A 24,466-nucleotide genomic window follows, 5' to 3' on the forward strand; every position below is an offset into this window, starting at 1 on the left:
GTTCTGTTTCATATCTCTTTATTTATTGGAGGATTTAAGATGTGCCACTTCTTTTTTTTGTCCAGATGTTATCAAAATTTACAACCAGCCCATACCAGTTGTAGCTAGCAAATAGCAGGCTTCTGCCTGAGAGTTCAACACTTCAGTTGTGGACATTCAACACGCACACACGTACACCCAATTATCTGCTGCTTGTTAGCATTCACAGTTTAAGCTATTCTCTCCACCTATGACAGTACATTTTCACTTGGAAGTGAGAGTGTTTTCAGAGCAGTAAATACCCGAGCTAGGAATGATTTATTTCCTTTCCTCTTTCTCCTTTTCACTGCTCCCTGGCTGCTCTAGATTGACCAGCTGAAGCATCGCTTGAACAAGGTGGAAGAGGAATGTAAGCTGGAGAGGAACCAGTCTTTGAAGCTGAAAAATGATATTGAAAACCGACCCAAAAAAGAACAGGTTCTGGAGCTGGAGCGGGAAAATGAGATGATGAAGACTAAAATCCAGGAGTTACAGTCCATCATTCAGGTATAAAAGCAGATTGCTACATTTAAAATTCCAGCCACTTCAGCTTACCCCTCCTGCTCACCCAGATGATGGATTCAGCAGGCTTAGACTACTCCTTGCCTCCAGGCACGCCCCTTGTCTCCTCCCATACTGTCTCACATACCCCACATCGCCTCACAGCCTGCCCTTCAGCATCTAAGTGTCAGGAGGAGGCTGTGAGAGTGGGACAGCGAAGCAGCACGTGGTGACAGCTCCCACATTTTCAGCGAGGGGCAGGGAGTTGAGTACGTAACAGGAAAACTGGTCGCTATGGCCAAGAGGAGGTGGCATGATCCCTGCTACCACTCCTCACCTCAAACTCAACACATACTCCTATTATAACGCTGGGACGTGTTGGGTGAGACCTCTACCTGCAAAGCTACAGCCAACGTAAGCGCAAAGTTTGGAAAAACAGAAGGTTGGTTACATAGCTCCCAGCTGTCTGTAGTACTCCTTGTACAAACACATGCACGAGGAGGAGTTCCACCAAAAAAAATAATTGTCATCTAATAAATCAAGCTGTACATGAGAGATTGGCTCTTTCAAGGTGCAGAGTGCAGCTGTTTAATTGCTGAGCATTCAACTCCGTGGCGTAGCCCCGCTGTGGTTCTGTGTACCAGCCTGTCACTCCAAAGCTGTGTTAAACAGCCAGCCCAGAAATTTCTGACCGTGGCTCTGTGTACCCTCTTCTAGGCTATTGTCGTATCTGTGCCAAAAGGTCTTAATGAAGCAGAGGGGAATAAAGGTTTATGTCCGTGGGTGGTCACTAGTTACCAGAATGCCCCACAAAATGCTGCTGTAACTTCCGCAGGCATCTTAACTAACCTTTGTTTGGGCAGATGGGGAAAAAGGATGGAATGCAGCAAATTTAGCACTGTGTTACTCTGTGAAGAGCTTAGCCAAATATTAGGATATATGTGAGTGGGCTGGAAAAGGCTGTTGGCATTTTAAAATGACACTTAAAAAATTATCAATAGAATGCATTTCAGAAATGGGTGGAGCCTCCAGCGGTGCCTAACGATTCTTAGTTCTAACACAAATCCAATTCAAAGGTTGACAAAGGGTGTAGTATAGAAGGTTCTGGGAGTTCCAGTCCATGTAGAATCTCTTATATTAATTGAAATGGTCTTACAGCACCTAAAGAAAAACAGAGAAATAACTGTGAAATAGCTAAAAATAGGATTGAAATTATCCTAAGTGAAAGTATAAATAAACAAAAGGCAGTTTGTTTTAGATATACTTAGGTATACTTAGAAATACTAGGTAACCAAAATGTCACTGAAATCTCCAACTTAGTCTAGGTATTTGAAAAATAAATATGCATGTTAGTTACTTGCATTTTATGCCTTTTTCATCTTCCATTTATGGTTAATTTTACATGGCAATTTATTTGTTGGAACCTGCTCTGGTAATCTTGTTAATTTTAAATCTGAAAGAAAAAATATCGCTGGACACTATAGAAAAAGAAGCAGTGGTACAAGCTACTCCAGGCATGTTTAATATTCTCCGAGCACAGCCCTGCAAAGCCTGTGCATGCTTTAAAAATTCCTCTGAATGTTTTCGTAGGCCCTGCTCTTTGGCAAAGGGTGATTTTTGTGCTCAGTGAGAGCTGATTAATAGAGAAGAGTTCTGAATGCAGGGCTTGGAGTGAAGAATTGTCACTGCATCCAAAATGGATCAAATTATAGTCAGTACAATAAAACAGTAAAACAGTTCCTTCATCAGACTATTCTGACAGCAAGACAGCCTTTATTCATCTTTTCTGACACTCTTTTAAAATATGAACAAATGTCCATCTCTTCTCCTGCTTTCCCATTGCAATACCATGTACATTTTCTGTTCCTCTTGTTTGTTACTGTCTTTGTAACTTTTCTCCCAGCAATACTACTTTCTCTTTCCCTGGCCTGTCTCTTAAAAATGTCTTTCCTCAGGCTGACAAGCGGAGTTTGCCAGATTCGGACAAAGCCATTTTGGATATTCTGGAACATGACCGTAAGGAGGCATTAGAAGATCGTCATGAGTTGGTCAACAAGATCTTTAATCTCCAAGAGGAGATTCGTCATGTGGAGGACTTGAGAGACAAGGTGAGAAATGGAAGATGGAATATCTCAGGCTAGTGTCCAAAAGACCTCTGAGAGCAGTGGTGGTTAACAGTCTGTCATTTCCAGTATCTTGAAGAGAAAGAAGATTTGGAGTTAAAGTGTTCAACACTAGGAAAAGACTGTGAGATGTACAAGCACCGTATGAACACTGTGATGATACAGCTAGAAGAGGTGGAAAAGGAGCGAGACCAGGTATCAAAGAGTTAAAGTGGGGAAAATTGGTAGCAAAAGCCTGTATCTCAGATGTGTCGCTTTGGGGAGTTGTGGGTAATTGGACCCAAAATACCATTAAAAAATAAACAGTTACAAGAAATTGCTACTTGTTGGAATTTGCATTACAGTAATTAAACATAGGATAATATTGGGTTGTTTCCACAGCGTAGCATCTGGCAGGCAGGACCAAGATCTTAACAGCTACTGCAGGCTTTATAGTAGTGTCAAGTCATCTGGTTCGCACTCTGGAGCATTTTGCCACCAACCAAGAGGGAGCTGGAAATGAACTGCCCTCATCAGCATAATTTTTAATGGTACTACTGTGACACATCCTGGTCCTAACTGCTGTGTTAATTGGTGAATGGTTACCAGTTCTGAAGTCCCCGTTCCAACCACCTTATAAACAAAACCAGCAGGAGAAGGTGTCTGGTGTCCAGGTGCAAAAGCAGTTTCCTCTCTCCACTGCAGGCATTCCGCTCGCGTGATGAGGCTCAGACACAGTATTCGCATTGTCTGATTGAAAAAGATAAATACAGGAAGCAGATTCGAGAGCTGGAGGAGAGAAACGATGAACTCCGAATTGAGGTGGTTCGGAAAGAAGCTTGTATTGTTAACCTGGAGTGCAAACTCCGACGGCTCTCTAAGGACAATAACTTTCATGACCAGGTAGGGCTGAGGAAGACAGACATGAGGGGGTTTTTAAGACTTGCTTTTAAAAACATTTTGGTGTGGAAGGGAGAGGGGACTTTTTTTAATTCCCTTCAGGAATTAACTGAAAAAAATAACCTCCTTCTACTAAATGTCAATGTTGTGAGTTCTTTAGTACAGTGGGGTTCAAGTTGTCTGTGCCACGCACATAGCTTCTCAAAGGCTGGCACTCCACAACTTGATTTTAAATGGAAGGGATAGAAATGCAGAAAGACAATTCATTTCTACACTGGGGTAGAAACTACAAATACTTTTGAGGATGTGTGCCAGTGAACAGAAATCCCCACAAACGTCAATCTAAATTACTGATTTGGGTCTGGAGCCACATTCTGTGTGAGCTTCTGGAGCACTGGAGTCACAGAAAGTTCAATCAGATTACTCTGAAGGGAGGTCACGAGGAGTTGTGCCAAACTGATTTCAGAAGTGTTTCCTTCTGACCTTTAGAGTTTGCCACGGAATCTACCCATTACCATCATCTCCCAGACCTTTGGGACTCCTAGCCCAAAAGCCAATGGTCAGGAAGCGGATGACTCCTCCACTTCTGAAGATTCTCCAGAAGACAACAAATTCTTCTTGCCTGATCAGGCTCGACTCAAGAGAAGAGTGAATCTAAAGGGAATCCAGGTGTGTCTTAATATGAGGCTGGAATGATATAGTGCAGGGACTGTTAGAACTGAGACACGTAATACGTGTTGCGGTCATGCCTCTGAAAGTGCAGATTTGTAGATGATAGCGAGCTGTCAGTTTTTGCCCTGTGGCGATTTGCATCTCATAATCAGGCTTCATAGACCATTTCTGCCCCTTCTCCCTATTTTGTGTATTCTGCTTCCTCCTGCTGTTCATTCACATTCTTGGAGCGTTGTCAATAAATTGATTCTTTGCCTCCTTAACAGCAGTGGGAAAAAAAATGACATAATGCCCAAAGTCCAGCACACAAGAAGTAACCGAAGGTGGAAAACGAAGCATTGGTAGAAAAGCTCACATCAGCTGGAAGGAATAATAGAAAGAAATGGACACAATCTAGAGCAAAATTAACTGCCTAATTTAGAATTAAATTAGGGCAATTTCTTCGCACTTGAGAATAAGGGATAGCATGAGTTAGGTCCATGATTTCCCCGACTAGCTGCATTCATACAGCTATTGTCTGATGCTATATTCATGAATTGTAAAAAATATACAATCTAACATTCGGGGGGTTGAGCTTCTCTTTCCTTTCATCTGCATTTGAATTCTCCTGCCCTTTATAACCTTTCTGAGCTCTGACTGTCGTTATTACTTATGGCAATAGAGCTGCATTTTTTACATTGCACACTCCAAAAGGATGCCTGTTGTATTAACAGCTGCCTGAAACCAGTCCCAAGGTGCCCACTTCACCTTTTGTCTCTTTGTTCCCTCAGCAGAATCTGGAAATTGCAATGCATTTGGGCCAGACTTTTAAAAGTAGTTAGGTAGCTGACTCTCATTCACTGCCGTAGCATTCAGATACCTAAATATCTTCTATATTTTTTGTCCTGTTGTTTAAAGGAGGGCAAATGTATTGCAGCATAACAGTGAAAAAAGGGGTGAAAATAGCCTGGTTTAGTGTGTGGCAAATATTCTGAATTTGTGCTGATTTTTGTCCTCTTTCTTGTAGATAAATCCAAGAGCTAAATCCCCTGTCAGCATGAACAAAACATCAGAGTTTCAAGGTCAGAAAGAGCACCTATGTCCTTATTCCTTTTCTGCTGCTTTGTCTCATTCACATAATCTCTTTTAATTGTTTTAACAAATATGCAAACCAGGGAAATTCTTAACTAAGTCCAAGTCAGTAAAATAGACAGTTTTTCTCATAATGAACAATGTCATCATTTAAAGTAGTCAAGTGTTCTACCTGAATGTCCTCTCCATCCAAAGATACCCCTGCAGACCCACAATATTGTATCCCATAGCTTACCTAAATTTACTGTTTACTAAATTTTCCTTTCAGTTTACAAAATTTTTGAAGTCATCAGTGTAACACCTGTACTAAAAGTCATTATACTATTCTCTTTTTGCTATTGGAAAAATCCTTCAAGCTGAAAAGACCCTAATCCTAGTGATTGTCTAATGAGTTCCTTTGTCCTTCAGCAAGAGGGAATCAATTTTAAATCTAGAGCATTGCAAAGGTTGGAGGGAGGGGGATTGACCCACCCATCAGCCAGCTGCCAAGTCACCAAATTTGTTGCTGTACACTCATGTTTGAGCTTCTCCTAATTCCTCTTATTTATGTAACACTGTTCTCGAACCAAACACCATCTTAGGCAGAACTTCCTTTATTTGTTACGTGCGCAGCATGCCCACTGTTGTACAAAATATGATGGGAAACGTGGTTCCCGCTGCCAGACATTGTGTGTTAAACAGTGCGTTTGGTATCAGGTAATGTGCAACATTAGTACAAATTAGAGGTGCTGGGAAGGGAAGGAGTCCACAAAGACATTCACACTGCGATACCTGGGGCTGCTGAGGAATCTCAAGCTTCTTGGTCCCCATTATAAATTTTTTGTTGAAAAAAAAAAAAAAAAGCATAATTCGGTGATCCAACCTTATTGCAGACTACCAGATTCAGATGATGAAGTTTAATAGTAGATTAATAAACCAATCCTTCTTTAATTTGTCAAATAGTATTCATAGATCTAATAAAAACATACAGGACAGAGTTTAAAGAGAAAGTTGGCAAGAGGCTGTCAGAGTGGCATGCATTTCTGTTCTTTGTCGGGACGCTGACGTGGAAGGAAAGGGAGGCAGAGCTGCAGGGCTCAGGGCGCTTCCTGGAGCCTCTGTCCCCTGCAGGCTGGGGGAAACAAGATAAGCTGAAATGGAAAGATAACCTCAGTGTTGTTGCAAATCTGTGAAAGACTCTGCATTGAAAGTGATCTGACATAATTTTCTCTGGTGTCTGTATTTTTCCCTGTCACCTGTGAGCGCAGCAGTCAGAGCACAGGATGAAGATGGGGCTGATGCCAGCAACGGCCGCACAGACACGAGTTCCTCTAATTCTGTTTCCATCAGTAACTCCATCAGCAGCTGTGAAGTCGGCAAAATTGTAAGGAGCCTTCAGATGCCCCTTGCTTGTCTACGACTGTCTCTCCTAATGTGGTTCGGAGCTTTCTCAGCCCAGTATTAGCACTTCGCTAGCATCCCAGCTGTGATCACATTCAAGGCCCTTGTCAGGGGCTCCCTTAATCCTTTTACCAGCATTTTGTTTGAGCCATGTTATTAGCCTTTTCCGAAATCACAGAATTGGTTTATGTTTATTTAAAGATATTTCAAAGGTATTTATGACCTCTCACCATCTCCTCCTGCCATTTCACATTTACTCTTAGAAGGGAGAGATTTTATTTAAAAGCTGCTTTGTAATTCATTTAAGAAAATTTTCAGGGATTTTTGAGTTCTCTAATGTTTTTCCTGTCTCTAAGTACCAGTGAGTGAGAAAAGGGGTGCAGATCACAGTTGGAAATTTCTGCATACCATAGACAAGCCATTTCTTCCCTGCTTGCTATATCCCCATAATCTCCAAAGGTAGATATTCCATTATACGTATGTGAGCACAGACACAGCAGGACAAGCAGACAGAGACAGTGTTCTTGCAGAGTGTTAATAACAAAGAACAAAACATCTTTCTACAACACTGTGAAAAATGCTGCCCCCAGGAAATTAAAATTATATCCAAGAATAGCCAGGAAAGAACTCCCTGCCATTCGTAATAAGCTTAGCTGTGTTAGGAATATTCTTTGGAATATCTGTTGGATATTTAGATGACTTATACTGCCTTCCCTGTAGTACAATTTAGAGTTTAGTTTCCAGTTGTTGTGGTTTAACCCCAGTTGGTAACTGAGCACCATGCAGCCGCTCAGGCACCCCTCCACCCCAAGGAGATGGGGAGGAGAATGGAAAAAAAACCTCAGGGGCTGAGATAAAGACAGTTTAATAGGATAACAAAGGAAGAGAACACCACCACCACCACACACACACACATATATAGATATAAAAGAAGTGATGCACAAATGCAATTGCTCACCACATGCAGAATAAAACCCAACCCAATGCCCAGTCTGCTTCAGAGCAGCGATCCTGCCTCCCGGCTCACTTCCCCAGTTCTATCCGGAGCATGATGTTCTCTGGCAGGGAATATCCCTTTGGCCAGCCTGGGTCAGCTGTCCTGGCCGTGCTCTCCCAGCTCCTTGTGGCCCTGGCAGGGCGTGGGGAGCTGAAAGGTCCTTGACTCAGTGTGGACACTACCACTACCCGGAGACAACTGAAAACATCAGGGTGTTATCAGCGTTATTCTCATTCTAAATCCAAAGCACAGCACTATACCGGCTACCAGAAAGAAAATTAACTTAATCCCAGCCAAAACCAGGACATCAATGTACTAGATTAATAATTAAATGTGTGAAGATCTGTATTTTTCTTCTTCATTCCTACTATTTATCTATATAAGTATACAGACATTCTGCTTTTCATCCTCTTCCTCCTGTATGTCAGCCGTGCAACACATACTCCACACATCAAGGGTAAAGTTAAAATTCTTTGGTAAATCAGCCAGTCATGTGGTCACAGTAAAAGGTAGTGTGCCAGCACACAAGCTGTGCATGTTGCTAAAATACTGGAATATATGAATATGAATGCTCTTGTATGTAGCATTCTGCGTGTCTAGAATCAATTTTTCTTACTGTTGCATGTGCTTCATAGCGCAGAGTACCACTGGCACTCTAGCAGGTTAATGCTTCTGTAAGTTAGAAATAATAGCACATTTAAGACAGATAACCCTTCTGTCACTTGTTTGTTTGTTTTTTAAAGCAAACCCTGAGAAATCGCAACGACAGTATCATGTCTACCACTCCTGAGCCTCCAGGAAATGATTCAATAGTCCGACGTTGCAAAGAGGATGCCCCTCATTGCAGGTAGGTAGCCACGCTGGTGAAATATGCTCAGAACCTGTTGTCACAAGGAGGTGGCGAAAAGGGCCGTAGACATCCTTGTGTCTGTCTCTGGTTGGAGAGCTATTAGGCAGCAGGACTGACTTCCCAGACCTCTCAGAGCTGCAGTCCTTCATCCTTCATTTTGCCCAAAACACTCAGGAGTCTCTGACAGTTCAGCCGGTGTGAATGACACAGTGATGCCGCTGCAGCACTGACTTTTTAAATGTGCTGAAAGGACGAGGCACCGATGCTACTGGAGAATGTGCTCTGCCTTTGTAGACTAGTATGGCTTCGCCTTTTGCTTCTCAGCTCCATGCTGCCTGTGTCTGTGTCCCTGTGCTTTCCCCTGCTCTCAGAGCTCCTCCTGCTCCTCTGCAAACTGCCAAAAGAGAGCTTGAATGGGGGGAGGAGGGGAGGAGGGAGGTGGTTTTTATCGGGCTCAGGGCTCTGTATCTCACCATAGTGATGGTGAGAAGCCCTTCGTCTCACCTTCTGCTGCAGCTTCCACTTCTGTCAGGTCATGGCTGGACTTCTCCCGCGAGTGAAATCGGATCAGCTGGGGAATGGGGAGTCAGTGGCGGGAAGGAGAGAGACCTTGCCCACCTCAGTCCCCTGAATGGCACTGACCCCTTTCCTAAAAGGTTTATAGCAATGCAGTACTTGGACGTGCCGTTTTGGCGTTGGTGTCAACAGGATCGCTGTTGGTATCGGAAATATCAGAAGATGCAAATACATTCCCTAAAGGTCCCAAGCCAAAGGAGAAAAGAACAAAGCTCCAGCAAACCGCTTTAGAAGAATGCAATGTATGTGGAGGGTTTCAATCTTTATTAGATCTATTTTTTTAGATCTAATCATTATTAGAACTTTATTTAGATTTTTAGTGCTTTTCAAAACAAACTCATCTCTGGCAGACTGCTACTTTTGCCTCTCCTTCTCTGTGTAAAATTCTGCAAGACAGCTTTCCATTGAGGTCATCCGCAGCTAGTTCTCCCACACAATTTTCTAGACTGCTGAGGATTCAGGCAGAGTTTATTCTAGCCTCTCTTAGCTTCTACTATATTTTCCTCCAAGCCCCTTTTTAAAGTGTGTCCCGTTAATTCAAGATGGAGAAGGGCTGTTTTGTTAACAATTTGATTATTTCGTGTTTCAGGTGCTTAACTTGAAAAGCCTTTAGCACACTTGAACATTTAAATATTTGCAGTATATTACAGAATGCAGTAAAGATTACATGGATATTATTCATCTTGTGGACTTATTTCACTATAGCTCTGATTATATCCTGTTCCACATGTTAAGGCATGGGAAGACTGAACTGTACTGAAATCTGAAAATTTTTCTTATGTTAGATGCTCTTTCCCGCGGGCAAGGGGGAGGAAAAGATACCCTGGAGCAAGGTCTGCGTGTGGCCTTACTTTTTTGAGCTAATAATCACTAAAGTCAAGTAATTCAAGAGCATGCCCCAAAGTTCACTGTAGTATATAACTTTATAATTAGCCCACTAAGGTTTTTTAACTTGTTTGTAAACATAATCCAAAATAATTGCTATTTGCATGCCAAGTTGCAGGTTTCACCGTTCATCTGATCTTGATTTGCATGAAAAAATGTGAGATCATAATTTAATATGTAGGAAGAGGTGTATTATTTCCCTGCTTATGCACAGTGTAAAAACAGCTGGTTCTCCCCAGACCGGCTGCAAAAATTCACCCTTCACCTGAAGCCAAATACGAGGAATATCAGCTCCACAGGAGACCTACAAATCATTCTGAATGGGAAAAGCAATGAGCTGTTATTTAAACAGCTTTGCAACCAAAGGACATGCTTTAATGAATCAGACAGGTCGCTCACTTGGATGGACATCCCCAGTATCCCTTTAACAGCAAAATTTTGGTGAACTTTAACTGTTTGTGTTTAAGGCCAAGTAATCCAGTCACCCTTAACAGAAAAGGTTGTGTCAGTGGGAGCTGGACTGGGACCAGAGCTGCGGCGTACAAGTTTCTGTGCAAAAGCTTGATACGCCTTGCCATTCTGTTACTGTAGGTATCTGAGTAACCCATGCAAGGTACCATTACAAAATACTTCAAGGACTTTAAATCAAGCAGGTAAATTACTCCTTTACTCCTGCACCTCAGTCACTTTCCATGCATTCACTCTGTCCATCAGTGAGCTTCTGACATTTTTGATCTATCGTGGAAAAAACCCATGCTGCAGTATATGTACAGCAGGTATTATGCAACCATTTATCTCAGCGCTGAAGCAGGTATGGTGTAAGTCACACATATGAGACCATCAGTCAGCAGCTTCCCTTTGTTTTCAGCAATATCTTCGTTCCCGCACTGCTGTTAGCAGTTCTTCCTTCTGAATCTTCTTGCTGTTTCACGTGCTTCCCACGTCGGCTGACACATACTGTCTTCTTGCCATCTTCCTACTTCTTCCCTGGCCCACAAGTAGTTTACTTGCTTATTTTTTTTGCAGCTGCACCATTGCCTAATGCAACACCTCCGACATCTTTGTTTTTCACAGAAAAAGTTCCTCCTTCAGAAATTAATGAAAACTGCTGAAAGTTGGAAAGTAAATAGCTTTCTCTCTCTCTCTCTCTCCCCCCGCCCCATTATCTCATGCTTTGTTTTTAATTCCAGCCTCGTTGAAGAGGACAATGACAGCTTTGGATATGATGCTTTGGAGATGGATGGTAAGCAAGAGGATATCATTTGTATAGTTTAACTATGAGATCTATGTGGTTAACTCACCAGCTACAGGTGCTGTCAAATAATCAACTCCTGGTCTAAATAAGATGGGACACAAAGTCTAAGAAAAAATCAAGTCAGTTCATCACAACAAGAAAACAAAGGGGCAACTAGTGGTGAGAATAAGAAAGAAGTTATTCCTGAAGAACTAAAAGTGGGAGAAGGATTAGACTGAATGAATAGATGGAGGGTGCTTGGCTGAGGTTTGCAAGTTGATAAGACCTCCAGCCTTAAAATGAGGAAAGCATCAAATTGAGAAGGGAAAGAGCAATGAAGACAGAGCCAGACTCTTCTCAGTGCTACCCAATGAAAGGAGAAGAAGTAATGGGCACAAACTGAACAACAACCAATCCCATTTAAATGGGGGAGCGGGGGGAGCGCTTTTTTACTGTGAGGGTGGTCAAACACTGGAACAGGGTTGTCCAGAGAGGTTGACTAGTCTTCATCCTGGGAGATATTAAAAACCCAACTGGACAAGTCCTGAGCAAGCCTCTCTAGCTGACCCTGCTACGAGCAGGGGGTTTGACTAGGCAGTCTCCAGAGGTCCCTTCCAACTTGCTGTTCTGTGAGAGTGATGAGGTAGGTCCAGTAAGCAGGACTGGCATTCCTTGCCATGGCCTGTGGACATGAATCATGCCTCTGCATCAGGAATTTCCCCCTTCAGCTTTGGCTGGGATCAGTCCAACATCCATTTACCCCTTTTCCATCTTTGTCACTCTGTCTAGGACTCATTTTCATTCTTGTCACTCTTTTCAGATGACAGTCATGACAGGCAGTCACATGGAGCTCCTTCGGTGCACTCTTCCTCTTCTTCTCATCAGTCGGAAGGCCTGGATGCCTATGAGCTTGAGCATGTCAACTCCATATTTAGAAAGTTCTCTCTGGAAAGGTACTTGAGATGCCAGTTTACCTACCTTAGACAGAGACTGAGGGGAAAGGCTACTATGGTAGAGATCCTCCATTTATCTAGTGGTTGCTGAAGATATAATGGCAGGAATAGGATGTCACAAGTTGTTGTTTGACACAAGTATCTCGTGATACTGTGCTGAGTCTTTACTTCTTTATGTCAGCAGCAGTATAACATGTTATTTTGGAGCCCTTTCATATCCTGTAAACCAGTGGAGGTCATCCTAAAATTTCAAATACTTCAAGGCAGACAAAATGTTCTAGGGGCTTAAATTTATCCTTGTGGCCTTGTTACCTTCCTGCCACAGGTTGCTAGGTGAGGTACTATTATACATCTGAGTTATTCAGTCATGTCAGAGCACTTGAAGCTATCCAGGTGCTCTTCTCCAGAACTTATGCAGTAATGAGAAGGATTTCTTTTAGAGTCCTTAGATCCTAGTGCTTGCTAATGCTGAAAGTTTATTTATATGTCACTCATTTATTATGCACGCATTTAACTCTGGAGTGGTAGCTAAAAGCAGAGATAACTAACTGTTGCTTCCTTTCATGAACACAGACCTTTTCGTCCCTCTGTTACATCTGTTGGTCGCATTAGAAACTCCTGCCATACTATCCAGCGCGTAACGCTGAATGGAGACAGTCTCAATTCAGAAATCACTCTGGTTGGGGGTAATGATAAAGGGAGCTTCATTAGCTCTGTCAAGACAGGATCACTTGCAGAGAAAGCAGGTCTTCGAGAGGGACACCAAATCCTACTGGTGAGCATAAAATAATCAATAAACAGTATTGGATGTCTGTCCACCTATGTGTATGCACACTCACCACAATAATTTCCTTCATTTTTCCTTTTATCTTGTATTAATGACAAAGCATGTGACTCATTCAGAAGAAAATCTATTGACTATGAAAATATGGGCGAATCATATTTACGCTCATCCATCACATGCACACACTTCTGCACTTTACAGTAGCTCTGTATGGAAGAGATTAGAGCAACCGATGCTTTCTTTAATGCTGTGTAGTGCAGCCCCTTTGAATAAGACTAGAATGGGATTTGTTCTCGACTTCCTAGTACTCTCCTACCTGAAAGGAAGTTCATGCTACTTAGCATGGTGACTCCTAAACCGTTCTTCAGAGTGGCCTGTCTTGGGACTGGACATGTTATGAACAGAAAGGGATACAGCTGCAGTGTGAATGGGAAGAAGGGCTGCACAGCTGCATACCTGTCCCTCCATCACATAAGCAGGAGTTCAGCGGTGCTTCTGCTAAGTTGCTCTTTCCTTAGTTTTCTCTCCATTGCCAATGTTCCCAAACCATTTTCCTATTAAAATGCCTCCAAGGGGGAAAAAAAAAAAAACCCCACAATATATATTCTTGCACTACTTACTACTGGGAAGCCTGGGATTGTCAAAGAGCTGCAGTTCTGTTGACTGCTAGAGTTCCTAATTTGAGAGAAAAGAAATTAAACATAACCTGCATCCTGATAACAAAGTTCCTGCATTGTTTAATCAGAAAAAGATTATGCCGCTTTAAAAAAATGGTATAATTGACTCAGAGATTGAACCCGCACTGGAGTGTAATATTTCTTTCATGTCTAGTTGGAGGGCTGCATCAAAGGGGAAAATCAGAGTGTTCCCTTGGATACTTGCACAAAGGAAGAAGTTCACTGGACAATTCAGAGGTGTGGTGGTCCAGTAACACTCCAGTACAAATCAAATCACGAAGGTAAGACCAAAAGTATTTCTCATCTCAGATAGTCCCAGGTCTCTTATACTAACTTGTCTGGATGAGAATGACAGAACCAGAATATCCTTTGTATTGGTATAAATTTGAAGCATGCCCGCTGATGTTAATTATAGCTACTCTGTGTAACTGCTCCAGCTTTTAGCTTTGTGACCGAGAACAAAAAAAAGCCCGTGTGCTTGTCACTACAGGACTCTGAAGAATTTACATGGTGGGCCAATAATGACATGACTCACAAAAAACATCGAGATTATTTTTATGTACAGTTTTCTGTAATACAATGTGGTGAGCTGCATCATCTTTATCCAGCTGAAGTCGATTTAGCATTTACCTGACGGAGTTTCTCTGTTTATTACCTTTGTGGCTTTTTCTTAACAGCTGGAGTGCACGTGTGATGAACAGAATTTGATTTTAGTGTTCATGGCCTGTAATGATAATTTCAGGTTATGGATCAAAAATTACATTCCAAAATCCATTTTTTACTGGTGTATATAAATTTGTGGGTTTTTTTTAATGCTGGTTAGAGAATTTCAGCTGCATAGATCACACAGGAAGTGATGTCTTTGATTTTCTTTGATGTTTTCAAAGGTAGGAAAGACTATTGCAATTTTTTTTTTGAGCACCACTTAACTGTAGATAAAGCATGTTATAGATTGTGGGAGTGCCAATTAGAGCTAATAATAAAGGGAATAGCTTGTCATTAAAACTGGAGGCAGAACTCTGTACATACAGGATGGGCTATAGCTGCGTCTGCATCTTTGCTGAGAAGTTCTCTGTCTCACAGGTCATGTGTGGAGTGCTGAAAATGGAGTTACCTAGAAGTATCATTATAATGAGTGTATTCTCACAGATTCTGCTACCAGTAGCGTGAGCTGCTTCTAAATCAATGCCCCATCAGTGTCTTCAAGGTGCAGGCCCGTAACCTTGTTGGAACCAGTGTAACTAGCACTCTGGAAGCATAAACCCTCTCTCGGAGGACCCTCAGAAGTTTGTGCTGTGTGCTTCTCCCAGAGGATGCCCAGCAATGCGGCAATACTGAGGTCTGACCAGTAACGATCATGCATCACCCCTTCCTTCCCTGCTGCAGGTTACCGGAAACTGCTGTCGGAACTGGAAGAAGGGCTGATCACGTCGGGGGACTCATTTCATATCCGCTTGAATCTGAACATCTCCAGCCAGCTGGACTCCTGCTCCCTGTCAGTGAAATGTGATGAGATTGTTCATATTCTTGACACCATGTACCAGGGGAAGCACGAGTGGCTGTGTGCCAGAGTCGATCCTTTCACGGACAAGGACCTGGAAATGGGGACTATTCCCAGCTACAGCAGGTGAGTGTAACGCTGAGTGACCACGGCTGAGAGCAGTGGTGCTGTACACGGGGAAATTCGTACCTGCTGTAAGGAAAGGGGTATATGCCTTAATTTTTGAGACAAAGCCTGGTGGTGTTAAACTGTAATATGAGCTGTAAAGCTGTAGGAAGGAGAGTCCAGATGTTACCTGAAAGAATAATGTGGATTTCTCAAAAAGTAGCATAGAAAAATATGCCACGGAGATTCTTTAATCCTTAACTGCACTGCAGTCCTGCTCATTATTTTGTTCCTGCATTTACTGTGTGGTTCAGGCAGTCCTCACTGCTATTTCAATTTAATCTTTTCTGTAAGCACAGACCCATTGCAGTCCAGCCTTCTTCTGAGTGGTTTCAAAGATATCTTGATCTATGTGATCCCGTCCTTTCTTTCAGAGCCCAGCAACTTCTTTTGGTGAAGCTGCAGCGTCTGATGCACAGAGGAAGCAGAGATGAGACAGAAAGCTCATACAATACCCTTCGGGCACTCCGGGTAAGTATCTACAAATAAGGTCTTTTTAAACACCTGTTACTCCACTGCTACTTGTTGTTCATTATGTTAATTTTACAGAAAATCCTGCTTATACTCTATGTAGGTTTTGATTGTCCCAGGCAATGGGGACCTTAAGTTTACTTCAAATAATATTGTCCCTGGCAATGGACCTAGCTCCGGCAGGCTATTAACCCTTCCAACTACAAGGGAGTACACTTTAAAAGTCTAATATCTGTTCTGTGTCTTAGATAATCCTTTTCATTCTTCTCTGCCTGTAAGCCTCTAATGCATCTTCATATCCACATGAGGAAGAAGCTGTGTCCTTGGAGTTAATAATCAGAACTATTTATCTCCTGCTGTGAACAAGCATCTAATCTACAGAGCTATCATTGTCCCATATTAGAAAGACATGTCTCTTCCAACCTACACGCTATGGAGAGCAGTGGGATTATCAAGTCTTCACACACAAGAGCCCTGCCGATTTCTCCTTTTCCCTCAGTGAAATTAATTTGACTTTTCATTTTTTAGACCAAATAATTCCATCTTTACATAATGAAAAACTAACTTCCTGGTGTATTAGTTGCCATAAGTTATGGTTAACATCTGTTTAACATCTTTGTCGGCGACATGGACAGTGGGATCGAGTGCACCCTCAGCAAGTTTGCCGACGACACCAAGCTGTGTGGTGTGGTTGACACGCTGGAGGGAAGGGATGCCATCCAGAGGGACCTTGACAGGCTGGAGAGGTGGGCCCCTGTGAACCTCATGAAGTTCAACAAGGCCAAGTGCAAGGTCCTGCACGTGGGTCAGGGCAATCCCAAGCACAACTACAGGCTGGGCAGAGAATGGATTGAGAGCAGCCCCGAGGAGAAGGACTTGGGGGTGTTGGTGGATGAGAAGCTCAACGTGACCTGGCAATGTGAGCTTGCAGCCCAGAAAGCCAACCGTGTCCTGGGCTGCATCAAAAGAGGTGTGACCAGCAGGTCAAGGGAGGGGATTTTTCCCCCTCTACTCCACTCTTGTGAGACCCCACCTGGAGTACTGCGTCCAGCTCTGGGGGCCCCAGACATACATGGAGCTGTTGGAGAGAGTCCAGAGAAGGTGTAATGGCTTTAAACTGAAAGATTTAGATTAGATGTTAGAAAGAAATTCTTCCCCGTGAGGGAGGTGAGGCCCTGGCACAGGCTGCCCAGAGAAGCTGTGGATGCCCCATCCCTGGCAGTGTCCAAGGCCAGGTTGGATGGGGCTTTGGGCAACCTGGGCTGGTGGAGGGTGTCCCTGCCCATGGCAGGGTCCCTTCTTTGAGGTCTCTTCCAACCCATACCATTCTGTGATTCTGCAATAAGTTATTTTTAGAGCTTGGGAGACATATATGCTTCTAATATTTGTAGAGACACTGTAGCCAGTGCTTGTATTTGATTTCAATCAAGGTTAAGTGTCACACATTCCTTCTGTACTCCAGTCCCCACTGATCAAAGGGAGAGAGATCACTGGCAGAGATGCTAGTGAAAGCAAAATCTTTGCATGCTATTTCTTGGCGCAGAAATCACCTCTTTCATACGCTGTGGAGAGCAGTCTCCTGTGAAGAAAAGAATGTGGAAGAGCAGTAACAGAAGCGATGTTTCTCAGCATAGGCCATGCTACGTCTACAGTTTGCTTAGAACATTCTATTTGGGATAGATATGAATCAGTCATTATCCCTTCTATTGGAAATACAAAGTATCTGCTTTTGCTTGTTCTGTTTCTCAAATGCTGTGATTTAAACAAACAACAAACAAAACAAAACAAAGAGGGAGGAAAAGACAAATTCTTGTGTTATTTTTTACTAGAATACATTGCAGCCAGAGGAGCCCGCCCCACAGAATGACCCAAAAGCCAGCCCTCGCCTATCCAGAGCAAGCTTTCTTTTGGGCCAAATATTACAGGTAATAAAGTTCAAATCCTCCATGCAATGTCTGAAATAGTGAATCTGAACGGTGGATATTCTCAAGCTATCCTAATTCCCCAGAAACCCCACCTCAGCTATAGAGGTTGTATCGGGATTTATTCCTCTCAAAAAGAGAATTAATATATGAAAAAAAGATGAATGGGTCACGTTTTCTAACTGCTCTTGTGATGCGGGGGGTTTATTTTTAAGTGCATGCCTTCCGTTACAAACACGTCTGCCATCAGAGGCTGAAATGTGTTTTGCTTGAAGCATAAGGACAAATCCATTGGGCTAGACCAAATCCCCAAGTCTCTGTGAGGTGAGGTTCCATCAGAAAATAGTCCTTTAATTTGAGGTCAGTGACTCTGAGTGTGACAGAGACTTGTGTGAGTGAAGGACAAAAAAGTCTTGAGAAAGAAGATGGTTGTGAAGGTTAGCAAATATACAGGAGGAGGAATTAATATTTGGATAGAGGAATCGTTGGGTGGATGGGGAATGAAAGCATGAAGCCTATTTCTCAGTGTAAAAAAGTGCCATTTGGGAGGTTTTAAGTCTCCGTGGTACAGCAAAGAAGAGGCAGAGTTTGGGGTATAACCTGTGATACATTTGTGCGGTTACTTAGAGTGGGTACGTTACTCTGCTGTGGACACACCAGCACTTGTGCTGGTGATAGCAGGGAGCTCTGCGAAGAAAAAGAACATGTTGCTAAGAGCAGAGAAGAAAATAAGAAATCCCAAAGGGGATTAACAAAGGCTCTGAATCAGATCTATGATATTTAAAGAGCCTTAGAATTCAGTCAACAGATCCATGGAGTCTTGGCTTTGATAGACATAGGTAATTCAGATCTTGTAGAGAACAAGTGTGGGCTGATGAATGCATGGGAGAACAAAGAATGTAAGATATGAGGGTCAAATCTCTTTGTTCACCTTTTCAGTTTGTCAGTAGGTCTGAAAACAAATATAAGCGTATGAATAGTAATGAGCGAGTCCGTATCGTCACTGGCTGGCCCTCTGGTCTGGCACGGACCTCATCTGAAGCAAAGAAGCTGTTGCCTGACAAATTGGAAGGTATGGATATAAAATAGTAATGGCTTTTACACACACGGCACTGATATAAAGGCCTACGTTAAGGTCTATATAGCAGCATGGCTGTGACAAATGTCATAGATCTTTCCTACCACTAGCATCTGTGGTCCACTCTATGCACAAATTCGACAGCATTTGTGACCAAAACTGATTTTGCTAAAAGTGCTTGGGGCACTAAGCCTTCGTGAGCAAGTTTAGGACACTGAAACTTCCTGTTTGGTTGGCAGTTGTTCCTAGGTGCTTTCTTGCTCTTCGTCCAAAAACATTTAACTCAAAGTAAGTCAAGCCTATAAGCAGAAAGATTCTCCAAGCAAGTGTCCTGTTAAACTATGAAATAATCTCTTGAAAGTTAAAAGGCACTTGAATTCTTTAGTATTAGGTTGGACATTATGCTACTGGATATATAGTAAAGACAACCCTGCCAAAGAGAAGGAAGGACTGGTGTGACTAACCATGTCATTTCTAGTTCATGTGTTTCTCCTTCTTTTTCTCCAAATACTGATGGAGAGGAAAAGAGAGGATAAATGTCTTGTTCTTTACTCAGATTTGGATTCCGAAAATGAAATCAGTAAGAGGCTCAGTCTGATCCCTTATAGCCTGGTGAGACCAATCCACTGTGAGCGCCGGCGCCCCGTGCTTTTCACTCCCACCATGCTTGCCAAGACCTTGGTACAGAAGCTTCTCAACTCTGGAGGTGCCCTGGAATTCAACATATGCAAGCCAGGTAATGGGATAAAAGAGGACCATGACTGTTAACCCTCAGTGTTGGAAATATGAACATATATATGTGTGCACATGTAGGGGCACGCGCCTGTGATAGCTGCTTGAGGTACTTCAAGCCACATCAGAGTTATGTGTAGCTATAAATCCTGCTTTTTGAGAATATCTGAAATATTTGAATGTTTTTGAGCCAGCCAGTGCACATGGTTATGAGATTCTGTGGCTATGAATATTATCCATGTGTATGCTGTGCGGTTGCTAGGCTGCCCCTCAGAGACTGAAATGCTGCGAGTGCTCTTTCTGCTTGCATACTGTTTGCATACTGCATATCTAGGCAATGTGAAATTTTGATTAATTTGTTTCTAGTATTTGCCATTATGAGGAATATCTTCCCTAGAGCAACTTTAGGTTTCTATCTCGTCCAAGGCTGTGAAGATTGTGCATTTGATCTACTCGAAAGGCTGATTTTCTTCCATGCTAAGTATTTACTATTAAAGCAATACGCAGTACCATGATTGCTGTAGGGCAGGATTGTATACAACACAGCATTAAACACAGCTGACGTTTCATTTTTACACTAATATTGAATACCCACCGCATAGTATGCAGTCTTACAGATATCCAGATAGAGAAACTGAAAAGTTAAGTATTATAATAAATATCTCCTGTCTTGCAACATAAACCAAAAGCTTTGATGTAGAGCTGCAATTCACAAGGGGGCCAGTATCACACATTGCAACCTAAGCCAAATTTTTTGAAACTTTAAACACAAATGTTGGAACACTAAATCCTTGTTTTAGGAGCCTGTACTGAAGAGACCTTTTTTTAGCACTTCTCGGCATCCTCCAGCCCTGAAACGTTCCTGTATAACATTAGATGCTGGAATTGTATTTACTGTTTTAATTTAATGCCTTCATAGTGTTGTAGTAATTGTCCAAGGACTCATTGGTGCAGGATATAGCTGAGATGCTCAGCTGTGATCAGATTAGGCTTTAATTGAATTCAATGGAAGAAATGAGGCAGCTGTTGAGACAATTCATTGCTCGTCTGCTTTCCCTGAACCATCCTTACATCCTACGTGAAGTACTGTTGGATTGTTTTCTAGGTGTTCTGTTGTTGTAATCTTGATTGTTGTCCTCATCCACATCTCTTTCCAGATATTGTAACAAAGGAAGAGTTCTTAAGGAAGCAAAGAACGGAGACTATCATCTTCAGCAGAGAGAAGAATCTGAACACATATGAATGTATCGTACCTGCCAATATCGAGGCTGTCACTGCCAAGGTGCTTAGAGTACTCTGTACCCCCTCAGCAGGCTGTCTGTGAACCTGTCTGCAGCGTATGTCTCCTCTTTAATAAGAGACTGGCCAATTCACAGTTGCACGTTCTCTCTCTTGCCCACCTTCAATATCAGATTTATATTTATTCTACCAAATGGCTTTTATTTGTGCTCTTGCTTTTCCTTTTCTTTTTCATCCTCGGCTATATCCTTTTATATTCTCGCTCATTCCCTGTGATGACCCACATTGATGCAGGAAAATATCCTTTCATTTTCTATGCTCCATCCCTCATTCAGTTCCTTTTCATATCATAAGTATATATGAATGTGCGAGAGAGTAAGAGATACAAGGGCCCAGACAAGAGAAAGGATAGCCTCAAACACAGACACGGGGGTGTACAGTACAAAGATAACAATGTCAAAGACTGAGATCTCATATCAAGTGGAGCAGATTTGATGCACAGCATGGAAAAAAAGGAGATTTAAAGTGTTGTTTTTTTCTCTCACAAGTAGTTGCAGTAGATGTTCTCTCTGAAAAAGAGCAAGTATGTGTGTTTGTGTATATATGTAAAACTGGTATTTTATCGTACTCTTCATCTTTAGATCAATTCATTTATATTTTAAACCTTTTCAGAAAGCTATTAAGCTCAGCTGTTATTTGACTGACTAGTTTTAAACCAGTAGGAGGAGTTTGGACTTTAAATGTATATTTGATTAAAAGGTTTTAAATCAGTACAATGGTAAATGGAGAGCTTTTCAGCTGACCCCATAAGGTATGGATACCTTTATCTCGAGATCCGACAGCAGCGGCTGTTCCTTTGTGACACTGTTATGACTTTGTTTTTAGAACAAGCATTGTCTCCTGGAAGCTGGAATAAGCTGCACAAAGGATTTAATCAAAGCCAAGATATATCCTATTGTTCTCTTTATCAGAGTCTCAGAGAAAAACATCAAGAGGTTCAGGTAACATATCAAACCTTTTACATATTTGATATTCCATCTTATCCAGTGAATAATTCTCGAGTCCAATAATGTTCTCACTGAGAGAAATAACGAACCTCTTCTCTCTTCATCTGGTGCTGCTACGTGCACTATTTCCTCCCATGACTCCTCCCTGAAATCTTACAACCGGGGAAAGCAGGAATTCCCCAAATCTAGCCCTCTTTCACTGTCACTGATAGCATAGAGCATTGTGAGAGGATGAGACTGAAGAATATGTGGGTTTCTCCATGCTCAGCACTCCCACAGCATTTCTTAAGGTAATGCTAGCTGGAAGAGGAAAGGTCGTAAACGCTTGCGCTCTCCCTACATCCTCTTAAATTGTTTCCCCATAGCAAATATTTTTCCTTGGGGGCAGCATGGATGTAGTAGGAGGATAGACCTGGAGTAGCTGTATTCTCCACTGCTTTTATTGCTTGTATATAGTCAGTAGAAAATAAATTCTTGATGGGGCAGCTGGGACTACAGGATTAACTTAAAATGTAAGACATTTATTTTTGGTCTGTTCATTTGATACAGGAAACTATTGCCAAAGCCGGAGACTGAAGATGAGTTTTTACGTATGTGCCGTCTGAAGGAGAAAGAACTGGAAGCGCTGCCGTGTCTTTATGCCTCTGTGGAGGCAGATGCATGGAGCAGTATTGAAGATCTTATCCGAACAATAAAAGACAGGATCGGAGAAGAGCAGCGTAAAACTATCTGGGTAGATGAAGATCAGCTATAAAAAACTATAAGTAAAATGGAGCTCTTTGGTGACAAAAGGACATACCCAGGTGGAGTAGGGGCTCGCGGAATTCTCTGGTTAGGTGCCCAGTGCTCACTCCTGTTTCACCCTTGCTGGCTGGGGACTTCCTGCTGGCAGAATGCATGTGTGGAATGGAACTGGAGCTGTGTTGAATAGCCAGCGTCTCAGGTGCTGGGGATCTGGGATGCAGGTCAGACCACAGCCACCGCCACCACTTCTGACCCACTGACATCTCTTAAGGGACAGCGACTGCGTCACATGTGAGAAGGACAAAGATCTTGAGAGGGAGCTTGGGGTAATTTATTATGTTAAAAATATGCATCACATTTGGCTCATTGAAAACTCCTGATGAGACCCGATTAGTGGAAACTAAGATGAATAAAGCATGAGGATTGGGCTAAAGGATATGGAACTGAGATGTGTCCCACACACACCCTGAGGTGAGATTCTGAACGTACGCAATCAGGGAAGCTGAAGGCTGGTTGGTGGCAGCAGCAACACTACCGCTGATGGCCATAGCAGCTCTGTAGCCCTGTGTTTCCATAACCATTTTAATCGGAAGAGAAGAAAATAGCTATTATTCCTGGCATTAATTAAAATGACAATTTTCCCTTCTTTTTTAAACCCAGGTTTTATTTAACAGTTTTGCAGGTTTCCTTTGTAGTCCTGGCACTTACAGGGAAAAAGACTCCCCTGTCCCAGCACACATCGGATCTTTCCAGATCTGCCAATGCTTTATTTAGTTTATCCCTACCTCTGCATTGTATTCATTTGTACATCTGTCAATTTTTAACATTTTTTACTTGTGAAAAATACCATGGTGCCTTCTCCAGACAACAGGTTTCTCTGTTTCTCCACTGAAATCTGTATTTCTCTACAACATCATCGCCTGCCAACACGCCTGCTCTCAACAGGAGGGACTGTTCTGAGAAGAAGAAAAGGAAAATTTCATAAGCCAGTAATCACTGCAAGCCGCTCAGTCCTTGACCTCTCTGCCATGATCGACAGCCAGGAGACCAGCAAGCATCACACTGTGCTGTGGCCAAGTAGGATAATATTTTTAAAAGTGTGTACGTGACTTAGAAGACCACATCCCGTTTTCAAAAGCACTTAACTCCGCAGAGAGTTTAAGTTCCACTGATAATAAGTGGGACTTAGACTCCTAAATATCTTCAGTCTTTTAAAATTTTTCCTCTATACATTAGACACCGTTTTGAGACCGCCAAATTGATTCAATAAAACTGACCAGACAATAATGACTTACACAACTGCTGATCTGAAATGCAATAAAAATTGACCTACAGATGAAGAGTTGTACATCCCATTATCCTCAGATCCTTCATTCCTTGCCATATCCCTCCCTTTTAAGATGCATTTAATAACAAATTTACCTTTGCTGCTGTGTTCATCCCAAGTCCCCCATCTTGGTGCTTCAGGCTGGCGTGCAGCAGCTGGCAATGAAAAGACAAGCAGAATCCAAGCAAAACGTCTGGCCTGGTTGCCCTCACTAGGTCAACTGCTAGGTGGTCTTTGCAATGAGCTTCTGATGTGGTGGGTGTCTCTCAGGTAGATTGGGTCAGTTCATGTTGGCTTGTATGATCGTGCTTTTCTGCTTTTCTCTTTTATGCACATCATTTTTTAACTAACGGTATCTTCTAGAAGTCATTTATGTCACTTTACATCTAACTTTCTGCTGCTGTGTTTCTCAAATTATTAATGTTTGAAAGAGTGTTCGTAGCTAACGTTTCTCAGAGAATAGCTCTTTACCTGCCCAATGCCATCTGTTTGGACTGTACATGCAGGGGGATACTACTAGTTTGCCATCTCTTCACAAAGTCCAGGCTGCATACACAATTTGCAACTCCCTGCAGGGCAAAGAATGACAACCAGTTGGGTATATATAGAACAAATGGGACGATTCTTCAGACATTCTCTGCGGCTCAACCAGAAATAAGAAAGTATCATTTGGAAAAGCT

General features: G+C 42.4%; 1 protein-coding gene across 5 annotated transcripts in view; it reads left to right on the forward strand.

Moving 5' to 3' along the window:
• The window catches only part of CARD11 (caspase recruitment domain family member 11), a 114,071-nt gene extending 90,275 nt beyond the window's left edge, over positions 1 to 23,796 (forward strand). For all 5 annotated transcript variants that reach the window (XM_054842569.1, XM_054842568.1, XM_054842567.1 and 2 more), the window contains 20 exons: positions 346 to 525; positions 2,475 to 2,627; positions 2,712 to 2,837; positions 3,327 to 3,524; positions 4,011 to 4,190; positions 5,200 to 5,254; positions 6,512 to 6,627; positions 8,385 to 8,488; positions 11,143 to 11,195; positions 12,007 to 12,139; positions 12,713 to 12,914; positions 13,755 to 13,881; positions 14,987 to 15,227; positions 15,641 to 15,737; positions 17,567 to 17,662; positions 18,599 to 18,731; positions 19,294 to 19,473; positions 20,627 to 20,751; positions 21,594 to 21,709; positions 22,265 to 23,796. In XM_054842569.1, coding sequence (XP_054698544.1) covers positions 346 to 525; positions 2,475 to 2,627; positions 2,712 to 2,837; positions 3,327 to 3,524; positions 4,011 to 4,190; positions 5,200 to 5,254; positions 6,512 to 6,627; positions 8,385 to 8,488; positions 11,143 to 11,195; positions 12,007 to 12,139; positions 12,713 to 12,914; positions 13,755 to 13,881; positions 14,987 to 15,227; positions 15,641 to 15,737; positions 17,567 to 17,662; positions 18,599 to 18,731; positions 19,294 to 19,473; positions 20,627 to 20,751; positions 21,594 to 21,709; positions 22,265 to 22,469 — 2,820 coding nt within the window. In that variant the 3' untranslated portion in view covers positions 22,470 to 23,796. The remainder of the gene's footprint in view (positions 1 to 345; positions 526 to 2,474; positions 2,628 to 2,711; positions 2,838 to 3,326; positions 3,525 to 4,010; positions 4,191 to 5,199; positions 5,255 to 6,511; positions 6,628 to 8,384; positions 8,489 to 11,142; positions 11,196 to 12,006; positions 12,140 to 12,712; positions 12,915 to 13,754; positions 13,882 to 14,986; positions 15,228 to 15,640; positions 15,738 to 17,566; positions 17,663 to 18,598; positions 18,732 to 19,293; positions 19,474 to 20,626; positions 20,752 to 21,593; positions 21,710 to 22,264) is intronic.
• The last annotated feature ends 670 nt before the right edge of the window (positions 23,797 to 24,466 follow it).

Source organism: Grus americana, chromosome 15 (assembly GCF_028858705.1).
Source record: "Grus americana isolate bGruAme1 chromosome 15, bGruAme1.mat, whole genome shotgun sequence".
Taxonomy (NCBI): Eukaryota; Metazoa; Chordata; class Aves; order Gruiformes; family Gruidae; genus Grus; species Grus americana.